This window comes from Sus scrofa, chromosome 12 (genome assembly GCF_054392235.1).
Source record: "Sus scrofa isolate SSC_HxYL_T2T_F1_AM1 chromosome 12, Sscrofa_HxYL_maternal_Yorkshire_Landrace_v2.0, whole genome shotgun sequence".
Taxonomy (NCBI): Eukaryota; Metazoa; Chordata; class Mammalia; order Artiodactyla; family Suidae; genus Sus; species Sus scrofa.
The window spans coordinates 55,773,013-55,791,331 of record NC_139394.1 but is presented as its reverse complement, the minus strand read 5'-3'; the positions used below and the strand labels follow the sequence as shown (position 1 = coordinate 55,791,331).

Here is an 18,319-nt window from a genome sequence, read left to right as displayed (position 1 = left end):
GCTGCAAGACAAGCTCAAATGTCCCAGGATGGGGAATTGGTTACATTATGCTGCAGCCATACAGTGGACTATAATACAGCCACTGAAAATGTTTTCAAAGACTTTTATGGTGGAAAATGCTCACAGCAGGATGTTAAATGGGGCTGAGCTAAATCAGGGGTGGGGAGCTCCAGGCTTTATTAGAGCTGGGTGGGCAGGGGGCGCCCAGGAGCAGCAGATGCGAGAGGCGGGGCCTGGACGCAGGAGAAGAGCGGAAGCATTCCTTGCTCCATGCCCCAGTTTTGAGCATCATCTGAGGTTTGCTCGTGGCTCCTGATAAAAATCTCTACTGTCTGTGCTACTTAGTTAAAATGGGTCTGGGGAGCTCCTGGCGTGTGCTTTGACAGGGAAAGAACATCGTGAGCCATATCAGCATCTTAATGGTCTGACTCTCTGCCAGCGAGAGGGACTTGACCAATAGAGTGTGTTTTAGACACAGTAAAAACGATCATTTCTAATTTTCTGCGATCGTGTTGGAGATGGAGGAAAGCCTGCTCTTTCTCGGTACCCCAGATCCTGTCACCTCCCTCATTTGGACAGGAGGTGAGAATGAGCTTAGATGTTTGCATTGCTACCACTTGGGATCTGGGGTAATTAATTTTGAAGCCCCGTGTTGGTATGCGAGTAGATAGGCCGTTTGCGGGGGTGGGGCTGATGAGCGAAATCTTAACACCATCTGCGGATAGGTTTCTAATGTGTGAAGTTTCACCAGCAACTATGCCGTGTGATCTGAGGTTTGTTCTTCCGGCAACTGCTAGTGGTTCTGCCCAGAAAGGCATCGGAGGGAAAAAGAGGTGTTATGCTTCCTGCCTGCCCTCTTTTTAGCCTCTTTTGGGTGGACAGGTTCTTCATACAGAATACGAATCACTCGGATGTTTCCCATCGACCTTTCTTCTGAGGCTTTTTCTTTGTCCATTTCCTAGAGGCACCAGCCCGGCTGCCTGGGGGACAGAAAGGCACCTATCAGCTGAGGGCCTGCTTGTTCTCTGCTGGGCGGTGGCTCTGGTCACATCCACTTGGATCTGGATAGATGCACAGGGCACGGAATTGCCTGTCTCATTTGGGTCTGGAAGGGTCTGTTTTTTGTAAATGACTAGTACCTCTGTTTGCTGTCTGGGGCTCCAGTCTGCAAAGAGTCATGGCCCAAGGGGCCCCGGAGGCACTCTGACATTTTCCCCAGACTGTCTTGAGGCAGCGTCTTAGACCTTGGAAGAAGGCTAGTGAGTCAGCTCTTCCCATGGGGAAGAGTGGGTGCAGAGAGATGGACCAGCGGCCCTGCCCCCACCCCATGCATTTAGCTGTCCCCAGACTGGGACCAACCAGTTTGCTGAGAGCCTGCTCTCTGAAAGGCACCTGAATAATAGCAATAGTAATACCAGTAGTAATAGTAGTATTTGACAACCATGGGTGTGAACTACATTTGTCCACTTACATGCACTTTTTTTTCAATAAATCTGTACCACGGTACAGATCATCACCCACTGGGGGAGCTGATGCAGAACCCACAGGTGGAGAACCGCAGACCTGAGGATCCGTGGATTTTGGTATCTGCGGCGGGTCCTGGAAACCATCCCCAGCAGATACCAAGAGAGAACCATATTCCATCCTCGGATCTGCCCTTACATCTGGAGAAATCAAGACTCAGTCCATGAACACTTAAACTCACACCTTCTGGCTCCATAATGAGTAAGCTCTGCTCCTTGGAGTTCCTGCTGTGGTTCAGTGGGTTAAGAACCCAACATAGTGTCCCTGAGGATGCCAGTTTGGTCCCTGGCCTCGCTCAGTGGGTTAAGGATCCAGCGTTTCCGTGAGCTGTGGTGTACGTAGGTCACAGATGTGGCTCGTATCCAGGTTGCTGTGGCTAAGGCCTCAACAGCCGCTTTCATTCAACCCCTAGCCCAGGGCAGGTACAGCTGTTAAAAAAAAAACTCTGTCCCTTTCACAGATGATAAAACCAAGGTTCCCAGCTGCCCAGGAGCTTGTTGACGGTCACACAAGTGGGATTCAAAGCCTGGGATTCCAGATGACAAGCCTTGAGCTGGGTCCACCTCCCGTAGCTGGCCCTCCCAACCACAGCCCGCCGCCTGCAGACAGACTCCAGGGCATCAGGCCAGTGGGAAACACGTGCCTGGTTACAGCATCAGTGGAGGGATGCACATGCAGCCTGATGTTGGCCCAAAAGCGAGAGTCAACCCCTCCCCCTCCCCCAGCTCCCTTTTTGGGGCATCTCCTCTCCTTTTGGTGTCTGGAGTATTCCCTGTTCTGCGTCTGGAGTGAAGGGAGCTGCCCTGGGGTCAAAGCTGACCTCCGTGCTGGTTGCTGGATGTCCTCCCAGATCCACCGCCTTCCTGTGTCCGCCTTCCAGGGGCTGAGTGTGGTGTGTGGCGAGGCCTGGGGCGGGGAGTCTAGAGGTTGATTTCTCCTGTCACCCTAACGGTCAGAGGTCACGGGCTGTCTGCTCCAAGCCTCTGTCTCCCCTTCTGAGACCCGAAGAGTTCTGATCCCTGAGGATTTTGTCGTTCTGGGTAATCCTGGAGATCCTGAGAAAGGTGCCCTCAGGTGCCCTGGCTGCGGACCGAGTGCCTACTCAGATGGCAGCGCCAGCCCCCGCCTGAGCCCCCGTGCAGGACACCCAGGTGCCGGGAACAGAGGGAATTAGGATGAGCTCCCTGTCCCGCCCTCCGACACAGGCCAAGCTGCTCTCTCTTGAGCTCCTCATCTGTTTGAAATAGCCCCACATCCGCGTTCCCGTTTTTCTGCCTTGCTTTCTTGGTTCATTCTCTCTCTCTCTCAACTGGAGCTTGGGGTAGAGGTGTGGGGAGCAGGGAGCTCGGCAGAGAGATAAGATTCATCAATATTTAATTTTTATGGAAATCATGTCTTAGGAATCCCCAAGAGGCTGAAAATTGTTCTGTGTTTTCAGAAGCCAGTGATGTTGCCGAAGAGGTTATGTTGTAAATAAAACCGCATTACTGTCTGCGGCTCTCCTGTTGCGCTGCAAACACCCGGAAACTTGACACTTTAATCCACTCAAGGAAGCCAAAAAGGTTGGGGGGGGGTCACTGGTGGGGGCAGCCTGGCCTCAGCCCTGGGATGTAGATTGTGAGGCCTCAGCATCAGCTGCGCTGTTACCGTTGGGGAGGGAGACAGAGCCAGCCGGCCCTGAGCACAATTCCTTTTTCGTGATATTGGTGAAATGATCTTGTCTGAACAGGAATCCCAGGACAGCAGAGCCCCCTGCGGTCCTATTGTCGAGAAGGGTTTGCTTAGATGGACCAGGCTTGCTTCCCTCACGCCCAGGGCACAAATGAATGACAGAAGGCTCACGTCCACGTCCACAGCCAACAACTCTAGGGGGAGCTGAGATCTGGAAAGGACGTTCACTTATTCATTCATTCATTCATTGATTCATCCATCAAACATTCCGTAAGCATCCACCCCCTTCTGGACACTGTTCTTCGAGAATGCAGCAAAGCACACCCGACACACAAAACCCCTGCTTCTGTGCTCTTGGAAAGAGGCAGATAGTGAACCAGGTAAATAGGTAAAATAGAGAGTAAAAATGTTGAATGGTGGCGAGAACCGTGGAGAAAAATGAAGCAGGGACCTTCCGTCTTTACCCCTGGGAAATGAAAACGTGTATCCACTGAAAGTCTTGTCAAAATATGTTCCGAGCAGCATTATTCATAATAGGTAAAAACTGGAAGCAGCCCAGGGCTCCATCAAGGGAATGAATCCACAGACTGTTATGTCCACACACGGAATAATACTCGGTGATAAAAAGGAGCAGTCTGCTGACACATGAGACAACAGGGGTGGACTTCACAGATACTCTTCTGAAAGAAACCAGACTCACAAAAATATGCGCCACGTGTTTCTATTTATAGGCCATTCTAGAAGAGACGGAGCAAACTCGGACTTTGGGGTGGGGGGGCGGGGTGTGACTGGGAAGGGCCGAGGAAGCTGTGTGTCCTGCTAGGCTGGACGGGACATTCGGGGTCCGAGCATTCCAGGAAGGTAGGTTAGACCAGGAAGCCTGAAGTACAGAGCACAGCGAGGGACTGAGTATACCGGTGACGGCAGAGGGGTGTTTCCACCTGAAATGGGGTGGCCGGGGAGGCCTCAGGGAAGAGGTGACTTGCAGAGAGTGAGGGAGAAAGCCACGAGGGTGGCTGGGGCAGGACATGCCAGGCAGAGGGCACAGCAAGTGCAAAGGCCCTGAGGTGGCAGTGAGACCACAGTGACCATGGACCAGTAAGAGAACTGGTGTTCGTCTACTCTGGCTGCCGTAACAAAGCCCCACAACTGCTGAGTGGCTTAACAACAGAAGTGTCTTTTCTGTCGGTGCTGGAGGCTCTAAGTCCAAGATCAAGGTGTTGGCAGGGTTGGGCTCTTGGGAGCCCTGTCTCTTGGGCCGGCCGATGGCCGCCTCCTCCCTGTGTCGGGCTTCTGCCTGTGTGTCTGGGCCCGGATCTCTTCTGACATGACATCAGTCAGATTGGACGGGGGCCCATCCTGATGGTCCTGTTTTAATTTAATTGCCTCTCTCAAGGCCCTGTCTCCAAATGCAGCCCCATTCTGAGAGATTAGGGTTTAGGGGATCAGCTTATGAATTTGGGGGCCACAGTTCAGCCATAACAGAGAAGTGTGGGGGACACAGACCTGGAGAGCTGTGTGCTCTCCGAGCAGTACCCGGGCTGCTTGCTTCTGATGCTCCTTGTGATGAGGTGTTGCTCTGGGACGAAGCGGGGTGAGGGCTTTGTGGGGGAGGATGGATGTCGAGGGGAGAGGTTCTTGTGGTGGCTTTTCACTAACTGACATCAACAGGAGCACTTGCTTCGAGAAAGCCAGTGGCGTTCTGATCGAGGGTCAGGACACAGACTTGGCTTTCCGCTGAGAAATGACGTGGCGGGCCCAGGTGGGTGGAATCTAGCCAGAGATACTAGTGGGGCTTGTCAGCCTTTTGTCTGCTCCCTGCAAAGCCCAGTGGCCCCAGCTGCCAGAGCTGGATATCACTGCAGTTCTGACAGTGATGGCAGCTGTGCCTGAGGGGGCCCTGGTTCCAAAGTTAGGGCCCTGTGATGGCCACTGAGTCCTCAAAACAATGCTTTTTTTCTTTATGTGTTTGATCAAGACTAAGGACCTCAGATGCTACGGGGGGGGTGGGGGGGCTTCCCACCTTTGCTTGATCCTGAGCTTTTGGGGCCTTGGAGGGGAAGCCAAAGTGAGGAATTCTGGGAACCAAACTCTCAGGTACTCTGAGTGTCTGGCAGATGGTCTGGAGCCCGCCTCTAGTACCGTTTAAAGTCTTCTGAGAAGAGAGGGAGTTGCAGTGTTGACACAGTGGGTTAAGGATCCGGCATTGTCTCTTGGCTCCGGTTTGATCCCTAGCCCAGCAAAGTGGGTTAAGGATCCAGTGTTGCTGCAGCTAAAGCTCGAATTTGATCTCCTGGCCCGGGAACTACCATATGCCACAGATGCAGTCAAAAGTTGTCTTGAGAGAAAAGAATATGGGGATACCTACCACATGCGAGCACTAGGCTGGGCCCTTTTCGCGCATTGACCTCCTTTCAGCTCCCCAGCGCTCTGTGGCGCGAATATTACTGCTCTTGGATGACAGATGAGACAGTCAAAGCAGTTACTGGCCCAAGGTCACACATGTTAAACAGAGTCCGCTGGCCCAAGGTCACACATGTTAAACGGAGACTCAAATTGCATCTGAGTCTGTTGGATGATAAGCCTGGTGCTGTGTCTTCTCCCCAGTGGACCCCCAGAGTGACCGTCTGCCCCAGCCTCCAACCTGGGAGAGATCTGCGCCTCCAGCCTCGTCCGGGAAAGGGGTGGGGACAGGTGTCCTGGTCTCACTGGCCCTCACAGTGCCCAGAGGAGAGAAATGAGATCTCCGACCCTTCCAGGCAGGCCGACCCAAGGAAGAGGTCCATTGTACAGATGGAGAAACTTAAGCTCCAAAAGGGGAGGTGATTTGCCTGGGGTCCCATGGAAGAGTTAAAGGCTTTTCTAAGGCACCAGGGAATGCTGAGCTCTGGAAGCAGGGGGTATGTGTGTGTGTGTGGGGGGGGTAATGTAAGGACAGTGAAAGCATTTTCTCTCCTGTCCTCACGTGGCACCTCACATGTGAGGGGACAGGCCGGGACCCTGGTGGAATTCCTGGTGGAGGCAAAGCTGCCCCTGAGCCTTGAGGAGGGAGGTGGGAGGCAGGGAGAGCTTTCCTGGGGGCTGCAGGGCATCTGGGAGAGCCTCCTGCCTGTGCTTAGGAGAAAGGCCCTCCCCTGGGGGCAGCCTCCCCTCCCCCAGCCTCTACCTCCCCCTCCCCAGTGGGTGACACCATCCATTGTCTTTTCTGAGCACCGAGATCCTCGCTCTGCCAGGCCATGCTTGGAAAACGCTATTGATTTTCTTTTATTTATTTATTTATTTATGAGGTTTTTGCTGTGGGCAAAAAATAAAAAGGTTTGTTCAGCGTTTCCCTTCGCCCGGGAGAAGCCTTCTCCGCCCACTGCCTCCCTCCCTCCCTCCCCAGAGCACACACTCAAAGGCTCCGCTCCTGTCTGCATTGGGGGAGCCTTGCATCTCCTGTCTGCAAGATGCACCAAGAGGCAGAGTTGAAATGGGGCTGAGCGTCCTACCTCCCGCCCTGTGCATAGTAGGTGCTCAAGAAATATGTGTGGGAGAGGTGGGTGGCAGTGGCTGATGGATGGCCTGTTCCTCTGAAAGCGCCTCCTGTGTGCCAGGCCCAGCTCTGGGCATTTGCACCTTTCTCATCTAGTTTTCACAACCAATATGCAAAGTGGTTTTTTTTTTTTGGTTTGCGGTTTTTTTTTTTTTTAGGGCCGCACCCATGGCATATGGAAGTTGCCAGGCTAGGGGTAGAATCGGAGCTACAGCTGCCCGCCTACACCACAGCCACAGCAACACCAGATCCTTAACCCACTGAGGGAAGCCTGGGATGGAACCCACACCCTCATGGATACTGTTAGGACGGCAGAGTGGAGAGAAACAGAGGCTGGAGCAGTGAGATCGCAAGCAGGTTTATCAACCAACAGAGTGGCCGGAGGCACTAAGCAGAGAGAACTCAGGCTCCCGGCTGTTGGGCAGTGGCTTTTTTATAGTTAGGATTACCTGTGATAGGTCTCAGAATCAAAAGGAGAAAGGGGAAGGGGGCTTGGGAAACAGGGAAGGAGGATTTAGGTCATTAAGTGTGAATTTTAACATTCCTTTGACTCTGTTTATTCTGAGGGTTAACAGCACCTTAAATTATCTTGGTCCTGGGCCTTCATCCCCGCTGGAGTCTGTATCCTGTTGGTTTGGTAGCTGTCATCGTGTCTGGAGCCTGGGTGGGATCTTGATGGCATGGTTGTTTTACATCTACCATTTGTTCTCCCTCTAGTTTATGGATTCCACCTGACAGATGCTAGTCAGGCTCATTACCGCTGAGCCACAGTGGGAACTCTGCAAAGTGGGCTTTATTACCCTTGGTGAAATTCAGAGGTTCAGGGTGACCCAGCCTATGAACCCACATTCATATTCAGGCCCAGCTCTCGCCACTGTGTGGTGGGCGCAGCCTCTCCAGAGGGAAACAGGAAAACATCTGTGAAGGACTAACCCGGTCGGGGCCCCTCCGATTTCCGGAAGCCCCCCCCCCCCGCCCCCGCCCCTCGGACTGAGTACCTGGGAGAGCGCTCCACCCTCCTGTCCTGGAGGGCTGCCCTGGAGGGTCTCACCAGCCCTGCCCCTGACCCATAGCAGGATTCAGAACCGGGGGGCAGGTCAGCCTCTTTCCAGAGAGGGCTGCTGGGATCCTACAGTCAGTTGGTAAAGTTGTTGAGCACCAAGCTGCCCTGGGTGGGCTTCTCTGTCCCGCTCAGACCACACAGGTTCACTCACGGGCTCCCCCCCCCACCTGGAGTGCCTGACGACCCCTAGACCTGTTCCAGTCCACCTGCTGGAGTCACTCCTCTGCAATGGCACCGCTTGCTCTGTGCTATGTTTGCCAATTTGTCACCAGCCAGTGGTGAGCTGCTGGAGGGCAGAGGTCCTGTCTCATTGAGCTTTGTCTCCCCTGGGTTTGGGCCCAGAGCCCAGTGCTGGCAGGATGGATGGATACCCGTGCTGATCCCACACAGCTGGCAGGACACCCCACATGCGCCTGGTGCTTGAGCCCTGGGGGACAGGGCCCCTGCCTTCACCTGAGATGCTCCTCTTTCTCTCCTTCCCCGGCAGGAGTTCCCCTTGGCCGTGCTCAGGGGCTGGGAGTGCTACTGTGCTTACCCCACCCCCCAGTTCAACCTGCGGGATGCTGTGGACAGCTCGCTGTGTGGCCAGGAGTCCGAGGCACAGAGGCTCGCAGAGTACTGTGAGGTCTACCAGACCCCCGTGCAAGGTAACTTCCACCCCAGAGGTGGGCAGGTGTGCAGGGCCCTCCTCCCGTGGCTGCCGCAGGCTCTGGCACATGGGCTGGTGGTTTGCACTGAATATGCAGTCCTGGGGTGGGGAGGCAGCTTGGGGGGTGGTCCCGCCTTGGATAAGGGCAATGGGGAGGCCTCTACCATCCCTGGAGGCCAGACACAGTTTAAAGAGACTTGACCTTTATCTGAGTCTCGCTGGGGATGAAGGTGGTTTGAGGAGGAGTGGAGAGGCAGGCTCCAGAGGGACAATGATGGGCAGGGCAGCCCACTGGCCACGGGGGCCTCCCTAAGCCAACCCGGGACCAGTGACCAGTGAGTCTCCCAGGGTTACTGTCACCTTTATCAACACCTACTGTGACCCAGCACAGGCCCTGAGGATCTTACATGCTCCTGCAGCAGCTCTGGGGGAGGAAGGGGAGGCAGACAGCTGACTTGCCTGACATCAGCCTGGCCCTGGTTCATCGTGTGGCATTGTTCTGCCTGCCACACCCACCTGCCTCCCCTGTGGAATCTGGAATATTTGAGCAATGCCAGGAAGGTTCAGCTGTGACCGCTTTGGGGACAGAGTAGGGGTTGGGGGCCCATGGAACGCTATTCCCACCAGACTCACCCTGGGCGGCCTTGTCATCCCTGGGCTCGAGAAAGCCAGTCACAGATTGGAGCAGCCAAGGTCCAGGTGGCAAATCCCTTCCCCTCTTTGGGCCCCAGTTTTCCCATCTGTTAAGTGGGGGTCTTGGATCCGCGGTTCCTGTCTAGGGGGCTCTGAAGGTGAGTCTGAGAGTCACGGTGGAGGGCGGTACTGAGACCTCTGCCGGCCTTGCAGACACCCGGTGCACAGACCGGAGGTTCCTGCCCACCAAATCCAAAGTGTTCGTGGCTCTGTCGAGCTTCCCAGGAGCCGGGAACACGTGGGCGCGGCACCTCATCGAGCACGCCACCGGCTTCTACACAGGGAGCTACTACTTTGACGGAACTCTCTACAACAAAGGTAAGCCGGGGCCACAGGGGAGGGCGGGAGGCAGCTGCCAGCGCCGACTGCCGCCTCTCCAGCCCAGCTCGTCAAGCACTAGAGCCGCACTTCTCAAACACGAATGTGCATAAGCCTCACCTCCAGGGCTTGTTAACATCTTGGTTTGCACCCCTCGCCCCCCGAAGAGAGTCTGATTCAGTTGATCTGAGATGAAGCCTAAGAATTGGCTTTTTTTTTTTCTTTTTACAGTTACACCTGCAGCATATGGAAGTTCCCAGGCTAGGCGCTGAATTGGAGCTGTAGCTGCAGGCCTACACCACAGCCACAGCAATGTGGGATCCTAGCTGCATGTCCGACCTACACCACAGCCACAGTGTACCTGAGCTGCCTCTGTGACCTACGCTGCAATTTACGGCAACTTGGGATCCTTAACCCACTGGGTGAGGCCAGGGATCAAACACACATCCTCATGGATACTAGTCGGGTTCTTAACCTGCTCAGCCACAACAGGAACTCCAGAATTGGCATTTCTAACAAGTTCCCAGGTGAGGCTGGTGCAGCCAACCCTAGACCACGATTTGAGAAAAAATTCACAATATCTGTTGTGGAGTCCAAGGGAAAAAGCCTATGGCTTAGGTTCCCTCTCTGTAAACATTTCTTGAATTTTCAGAACCCTCAATAATTATAGGAAACAGATTCACTTGCTCTTTTTTTTTTTTTTTGAGGCAAGGGTAGCTTATCAAAATACTATTTTTTTAAAATAGGTCTGAAAAATCTTCAAGCGTTTAATGATTTCTAATCTTTCTCTTGTAGAAATAAGAGGCCTCATTATGTCAAGTAAATGAACTTTAAAATGGCTCAAATCTGTGCACTGCTTAAGACTAAGAACCTCAGATAAGCCAAGTGGGATCTATATTTGATGAAATATATTTCCTCTGTTGAGTGTTACAACAATTTCTCTGGGATTCTTTTTTATTTTTTTGGCTGCGCCCAAGGCCTGCAAAACTTCCCGGGCCAGGGATCAAACCCACACTACATCAGTGACCCAAGCCACCGTAGTGACAACGCCAGATCTTTAACCTGCCGTGCCACAAGGGAACTCCTGGAATTCTTAGTTTGGTTTCGGAAAAGAGGATACTATCAGTAACATCCTAGAGAAAACAAAACTTTCTGAGGTTGGCAGTGGGTTCTGCAGTCACCCACAGCAATCTTGGGCTGGTTGGGAAAAAGCCGAGAGTGTCTTTATAACCTGGTTTCATCATCCTTAGAAATCTTGAGTGTTATGGCATCTACAGGTGAAGTGACCAGGTGAAGCACGCTGTATGGCCCCTCTGGCCTGGTCCCCTGGGAACCATCTATTGTATACAGGCTGCAGCTACCCACTCAGTTCATCTGCAAGGCCTTTATCTTATCCCAGCAGCTGGCTGTCTTGGTCTCCAAATGGCTAAGTTGCCCAATGGCTCAGGAGCCAGGTGTCAAGGTTGCTGGCTTGAGTGACACTGTCTCCAAATGGCTTTAGAGGTACCAATGCAGCTTTGAGCCTTGCGGGACTGGTTAGATGCAGCCACTGACCCAGAACAATCTCTGTCTCTCACACATGTGAAATTCTCAGGGGAGCTCAAATGCCAAAATGCCAAACCTGTCATGCGTGAGCGTGGTCTCAGTTGTAAGGAAAAGTGATGGCTGTTGAAATAGGCCAAGGCTTTACAAAAGGCACCCAGGCCTCAGAGTATCAAAGACCAGATCTCATGTTTACTCGGCCCATGGTTTGACTCATTCTTTCCTGGAACTTCCCAGCTGTTTGACAGAATGAATCAAAGACTTTTGGTGTTTGGCCCATGGCAGAGATGAATTTGAAACATGAGTTGAGTGTCAGTAGATGACCTGAGACTTCAAAGAGACTTGCATTTTCCAGGCATCAAAGACTCCCTCGCTGCTCACTGTAGACACACATGCTTCCCAACCATTCATGAAGCAGGGTGTGGGGTGGGACTCGCTGGTGTTTCCAAGAGCCCAGGACAAGCTCATGCACATTTATGGAGTGTGTTCCCAGAGCTGGATGGCATGGGCTATGTTGGGATGTGGCCAGGAGACTAGGTTCAGGGGACATCTTTCCAGGAAGCTTTCTATGACATCCCAAGACATTCCCCAAGTCCCTCTTACTTTTTGTTCCCAGAAGCCCCTATGCTCTGTATTGGGCTATCCTCCTACTGGACTGTACGCTCTAAGTCAGGGTTCAAGTCTTCCCTGTCCCTGATATAAAGTCCAACACAGAACAGGCACACTATCAACTTTGTGGACAAATGTGTGACTCTGCAGGGGTGGGTAGATTTTTATAGATGTGAGATCGGGGCCCTGTTAGAGGACCATGGCATAAGGTCAGGGATAGGGCTTCAGCTCCTGACAGCCCTTGAACCTGATGATGGGGATCCTGCCCTCTCTGTGGAGAGGCGGCAGGTAGACTCCAAGGGCCTCACAGGAACACACAAAGCCATGTGGAGAGAGCCCTGGCTCTGTTGCTGTGGTGCTCTGTGATCTTGAGCAAGTCACCGACCCACTCTGAGCCTCAGTCTCTTCATCTGACTATGCCTGCAGCTGTGGTCAATTCATAGGGTTGTTGGCAATGCTCACGTGAAAGAGCCATGAAGATGCCCAGATGCACATATCTCCCGTGTCTAGAGAGAGGGCAAGGTCAGGCCTCTGCCTCCTGGCCTCTGGGGTCTACGGGAAGTGCCTTGTCTTCTTTCTCTTGCAGACCCCATCTTTCCCCACGTACCATCTCCTGCTCTGTTTCTTGGGTGGGGCCAGCCAGCCAGAGGCTGTCCCAGTGCCCTCTGCTGGGCCCTCAAGGTCAGCTCTCCCTCAGGGGTGTGGGTTAGGACTCAGACTCGTCTGCTGCCATGGCAGTGGGGATCCCACGATGCCTTCCTCCAAGGGCCCCCTCCTTTCTCCTGAGCAGGGTTCAAGGGCGAGAAGGACCACTGGCGGAGCCGGCGCACCATCTGCGTGAAGACCCACGAGAGTGGCAGGAGAGAGATTGAGATGTTCGACTCGGCCATCCTGCTGATCCGGAACCCATACAGGTCTCTGGTGGCTGAATTCAATAGGAAGTGTGCCGGGCACCTGGGCTACGCTGCTGACCGGAACTGGAAAAGCAAAGGTGAGCAGAAAGGGGCCAGCAGGGCGTGGGGCTGCTGACACATACTTACTGAAGTCCTCCTGCATGTCAGGCACTGGGAAAGGCATGAGGACCCAGGCTCAAGGGGTCATGGTCTCTGCCCTCAAGGCATGCACATTCTAGCCTTGGGGCAATGACCTAAAGAGACACAAGTCAGGGCAGAGAGTGATATAAAATTAAGCCGACAGGAATGCAGCTATGTCCAGCAGAGTGGGTGACATGATGGGACAAGGGGCCTGAGGCCAGGCTGGCTTGTGCTCCTGGTGCTGTGTGACCCCAGGTCAGCGAAGGCTGGTTGGTGTCCTCCCCTTTCTCATCACCCTCCTCCTGGACTACCCCCCCCCAGCCATCCCTGCCCCGCCTGCAGACTCCTTGATGAGGCAGGCAGGCTAGATGTGAGCCTCTGTTTTCTCACCTTAAAAACAAAGTTGGTCCCCATCTCATAGGGTCATTGTGAAGATTAGAGAAAGCAGATGCTTCCCACAGCATTGGAGGTGTCTTAATAGCCCAGTAATGGAAATTGGTTTTGTTGGGGTGATTTTTGAAATTTTCACCCTCCCCCCCCCCAAAGAAAAACCCACGTAACTTCTTAATTTGCTAGAAAAGAAACACAGTAGATTCATCTGCACAGTTTGCAGCTGCCCCCATCTGTGGCCTCACTGTATGTCACAGGTTAAACCAGCCATCACACCCGGATGATAAGCATCAATTAGGCATCCCAGTCATGTGGCCGTGTAGCAGGACCCAGGGCAAGACATTCAGCCCGCACAGCATCTGTCTCACCAGGAGGCCCAGCAGCTGTCCCCATGCAGCGCTAGGCCCCCTTACCCAGGCTGGATGTGCAGAGTTGCCAGGGCAGCATCAAGGTGAAGGAGGGTCATCTCAACAGAGATGCCCTGCCTTGGTTGTCTTTAACTCTGCTGTGCCCTGTAGGCCTGAGACCTGGGCTCCCTCTAGCTGGGGATGGTCCAGAGATCAGGGAATCCATAGCCCCTCTGAGAGAACCAGTTCTTGGAACACAGAGTCCCTCTCTCTCTTAACTTGGTATGTTTCCAAGGACACTTCTGAGGGATGTTGGACCTGAGGTCACATCTCCCAGGATGCCTTAGGGCTGATAAAATAACCCTCCCCCCCATGAGGTCACCAAGACGGTCTTCCTCTGTGGGGACCAGGGCGGGCTGGCCCTGGGCAGTGGGCTCTGGAGCATCCTGGCCGCAGGAGGCCAGCAGCGCCGCCGGGACCCAGCTCTGACACCGTTCCCCCTCTCTCCCCGCCCAGAGTGGCCAGACTTTGTCAACAGCTACGCGTCGTGGTGGTCCTCGCACGTTCTGGACTGGCTCAAGTACGGCAAGCGGCTGCTGGTGGTGCACTATGAGGAGCTGCGGCGCAGCCTGGTGCCCACGCTGCGGGAGATGGTGGCCTTCCTCAATGTGTCTGTGAGTGAGGAGCGCCTGCTCTGCGTGGAGAACAACAAGGAGGGCAGCTTCCGGCGGCGCGGCCGGCGCCCGCAGGACCCGGAGCCCTTCACCCCGGAGATGAAGGACTTGATCAACGGCTACATCCGGACCGTGGACCAGGCTCTGCGTGACCACAACTGGGCGGGGCTGCCCCGGGAGTATGTGCCCAGATGATAGGCCCCGCCCTCTGTGCCCTCCCCGCTGGGAGCCACGCCCCCACGGGGCTGCGCACGCTCAGATGCTAGGCGGGGCCTCTCGGGGATCCTTGGATGGAAGCTTCTTTGTCTGGTGTGGCGAGGCCCGCACTGGGGCTGCCTCCCTCCCGTGCAAGGAGATCTGGACCCAAGCCCCAGTCAGGAGGACCCGAAGTCACAGGACAGACGCAAAAGAACACACACTCCTGGCCAGACCCGCCTAGACCTGCCACTCACCCGCTCACAGTGCCCTATCAACGCGCCTAAACCACCACCCTGGGTGTGCCAGGCGCTCCCAGACTCGGAGACGCCAATGTCGATGCAGGCACGCAGACGCCGGGTTATGTGTTCCTAGGGGCTGCCTGTCTGACACACAGACACATGCAGCCCAGGCTCTGGGAGGCTGCAGGTTTCCTGTTTCCAGCCCGGTGCAGACTTGCTGGTCAGGGCACTTGGCTGTGGCATGCTGGGCTCTGAGCAGCAAGGGCCCGGCCTGGAGATGGGCTTGCAGACGGTGGCTGCCGGGCTAGGCACTCCTGCCCGCGCCTCTGCATCCCAGTGTGTGTGGTGTGACGCCAGGCACCGCCAGTTCTGCAGCCCAGCCTCTCCCTTCTCTGCGGATGAGCTGGTGGCCCCACGGGCAGAGTGGAACCGCCCCCCCCCCCCCAACACACACACTCCGACCTCAGGACCAGCTGCAAGCTCTGTGCACCCCTCACCACCCTAATATCAGCGCTCTTGGGAGTAGCAGCTCATTGGCTGGCTTCTTTCTCTGACTGTCCCCGTAAAGCTGGGTATTTGCGCCGTACCACAGAAGCAGAGGGTGAGGAGAGGCTGGGCCTCGGGGGGGCAGATAGGGGGGTGTCGTTGGATCCTAGGGGCCTACTGGTAGGAGGGGGGCTGGGTGTACAGGGGCAGACCCAGGAAGGGTGAGTCTGAGGGTCATGGGCTGATTGTTCCACACATCTTGACAGGTCCCTGCTCTACTTGCGGTCCGTCCTTGGGGTGGTGAGGAAGGAGGTGGCGTGGCCATCAACAAGCCTGGGGAGAGAGGCAGTGGCGGCACCTTCTGCCTGACCTCCTGACCCAGCCCTCTCAGTCCTCTCTTACCCACCCCCTACTCCCTGTCACTGGGCCTCTTTGTCATACCCTGTCTCTCTTTCTGTGGCGTTGACCTCTTTCCCCCTTGTTCATCCAGAAAGGGAAAGGTTGGAGTTCCCTGGTTGTCTAGAAGTTAATGATCCATTGTTGTCACTGCTGAGGCTCAAGTTCGATTCCTGGCCCAAGATCTTCCACAGGCCATGGATGTGACTTAAAAGGGGTGGGGCACTTGCAGGTGGTGAAGCCTGCTGTGTCCAAGCCTACAGGCCTCCTGAGGAGATGGGACACCTGAGGCCCCCTCCCGCTATGGTCTAGAGGGGTGGGGGAGGGGTTGTCACAAATGAGAGAGAAACCCGGTAACAGAGGAGTGTGTGTGCTGTGCGGGCTCAGGGGGTCAGCCTGTGTGCATGGGGTCTTTAGAAAATGCATCACAGGCTATGAAGTGGTCTAGAGGAATCTGCAGAAATTCTTGCAGCAAAGCAGAGGGGAAGGATAACAAAGTAGGTGAATGGATGTGGGGCACGTGTCTGAGTCGGTGCAGCAGGAAGATGGGAGTGGGCAGGTGAGGACGGGAGGAACACAGAAGGGGACTCTCTTATAGCCACTGAGTGCGCAGCCTGGAGGGGCAGAGGTGCTGATGCTAACTGCCTTCTGGGTCACCCTTTGCTTCGTGTCTTGGGAGGGCTGTGGAGAGCTAAGCTGTACACTGACCCCTGCAAGGGAGGAAGGTGGGTGGACTTGAACTTGGGCAGCCCCTGCGCCCCTCTGCAGTTTCTCCAGGCCCAGGGTGACCTCAGCTGGGGTCCACTGGTTTGACCTTCCCTCAGCCTGAGCCAAACACGTCAGGAGGAGAAATCAGGGTGAGGGGTTTAGGAAAGCCGGGGGTGGGAATGTCTGACCTCACCCACAGGGAGTTTCTACGTTGCCTTGGAATTGGGGGCAGAGGTTACCTGTGTCCCAGAGCACAAGCGTCTCAAAGGAGACAGCAGCACTGAGTGATGGAGAAGAAGGAAGCTGGCCTCCTCCGGAGATGAGCTCCCAGCCTCTGGTCCTCACTCTCCTGGCTACCCAGACCATCTCCGGGGCAGACTCAGATGCCAAGGAGGCTGTGGAGAGAAGAGGAGAGGCTGGAGGACTGACAGGGACCACAAACAGGGCATGGCCCCCCTGGGTTTCCCCCCTGCCCCACCCCCAGGGTCAGGAGAACAGCAACACTAGCCCCATCCTCCTGGTAGATAGATGGCTATGTTCCCCGCTGCCTAGATACCTCCTCTCCTTCCAGCTGCAGTGCCACCTGCTCCGATGGCCTTGTAGTTTATGGTGCACCTTAGCCAGGCATGCAGACGAGTGGGATGATGGGATCATCCAAGATGAGTCAGTCCACATGGCAAGGCACCCAGCATTTGGCACTGCTCCCAGACCAGCTTTGGGTGAGGAGATGCTAAGGCCCTGTGAGCTGATGGTTCTCAGCAGCTGTTACCCTGTTCCTGGGATGCACAGGAGGACAATTTCTTTGTCCTTTTGGGAAAATCCACTTATCTCTGCAAGTTGAGTCTCATCTCTAACTCCCAGTTTCCCCGTAAAGAGGATACTGTCCCAACCAGCCAAGGACTACAAGAGGCTCTGGGTGTGACAGATACATCAGGAACAGTCAGGCTAGAACAGGGAAACCCTGCTTGTCTACAGATTCCAACTTTAATAGCAAGGCTGGGGAGTTACACAAACCTATGTTAAAACATGTAATTTTTATGGATTTCAACTTCCATTGTGGATCAATTTGGAAAAACCAAAATATATAATTTCAAAAAACTAAAACTCATTCTGATAGTCCCAGTGATGTGTAAATGAGAGAGAAGAATAGACAGGCTTCTAAACCCTGGGAAGAAAACTGCTTAATTATGTGAGCATCTTATAATGAAGTCTCTTGCAGCTAAAATTAGATTTCGAGTGCATGAATATGCGATAACGTTTGCACACCAGAATGCATTTTTCCCCTTAAAAGTAGCAGGAGCTACTGGGTTCTTAGGGGCCCCCAAGAGGGGAGATGGAATTACTGGGGTTGATTGTGGCTGCAAGAACTCAGCCAAGGTACTGGGGCTAAGGTTTGTTTTCTTTTGGTTGGAAATTTGTCGGATGTGTTTGAAATGTGATGCCTCTGAAGCAGCTCATTAAGGTTTCAGGGGAAGTCGATTGGTCTGAACCCACTCTGAGGACTACTCGATACTGGGCAAGTTGGCCTCAACAAGGTCGAAGTCGAGTGGAGAGGAAATAGTATAGGGTCTGCAGATGGAAGGGGTGGGTCGTGGTCTCAGCTCTGCTCTGCTGTGATCTTAGACAAAACCTTTTCCCTCTCTGGTCTCAGTTTCCCATCTATAAAATGAGAGATGAGCTGGAGGTTGCTGGTCCCATCCCCAACATTCATTCCCCCATTTCCTTTCCCAGCAGCTCCTGATGTCTGTTTGGGGACAGGGGCTTGGGACGTATGATCTGCTGGAATTGTCTCTATCATTATTCCACGTTGGGACCCATGGCCTGGACGAAGCCCACACCACATCCCATCTGTCTGGCTACAGTGAGTTTCCAGGTACAGTCATGTGAACTAAGGCAATGGAGCCAGCGGAATTTCAAAACTTTTCTGGGACTATTGGGTAAAGATACCTTTGACCCACCCTACTGGATGTGAACAAAGAACTAGGTAATTCTGGGTCTTGATGGTGGCCATCTGGGGACCATGGCGGGGAACCACTCCCAACACAAAGCTGACAACTGAAAGGAGAGTCAGGAGGTGGAAGGAGACCAGGCCCTTGGTGACACTGTCAAGGACAGGATCAAGCTCTGCCTGTGATCGGCCCTACTTCTGGATGGTTGTGTTACATCAGCCAGTAAATTCTCTTTGTTGTTTGGGTTGGGTTAAGTTTGGCTTCTCTTAATTACAGCCCAGAGCAGTGTACAAA

The 18,319-nt window shown here is 54.2% G+C and overlaps 2 protein-coding genes across 7 annotated transcripts in view; one reads left to right on the top strand and one right to left on the bottom strand.

The window, feature by feature from the left end:
• WSCD1 (WSC domain containing 1) overlaps positions 1-18,279 on the top strand; it is a 33,263-nt gene extending 14,984 nt beyond the window's left edge. For 3 of the 4 annotated variants that reach the window (XM_005669148.4, XM_084985542.1, XM_084985544.1), the window contains 4 exons: positions 8,281-8,440; positions 9,289-9,453; positions 12,395-12,595; positions 13,892-18,279. In XM_005669148.4, the coding sequence (XP_005669205.1) occupies positions 8,281-8,440; positions 9,289-9,453; positions 12,395-12,595; positions 13,892-14,244 (879 nt within the window). In that variant the 3' untranslated portion in view covers positions 14,245-18,279. Of the gene's footprint in view, positions 1-1,984; positions 3,017-8,280; positions 8,441-9,288; positions 9,454-12,394; positions 12,596-13,891 lie in introns of those variants that run through there. The other variant, XM_084985543.1, reaches the window with a different exon arrangement.
• The window catches only part of LOC146398355 (uncharacterized), a 246,098-nt gene continuing 238,125 nt past the window's right edge, over positions 10,347-18,319 (bottom strand). For all 3 annotated transcript variants that reach the window (XR_014821618.1, XR_014821617.1, XM_084985733.1), the window contains one exon: positions 10,347-16,471. Coding sequence is in view for 1 of the 3 variants with exons in the window: in XM_084985733.1 (XP_084841859.1) it covers positions 16,430-16,471 (42 nt within the window). In the remaining 2 variants the exon portion in view is untranslated. The remainder of the gene's footprint in view (positions 16,472-18,319) is intronic.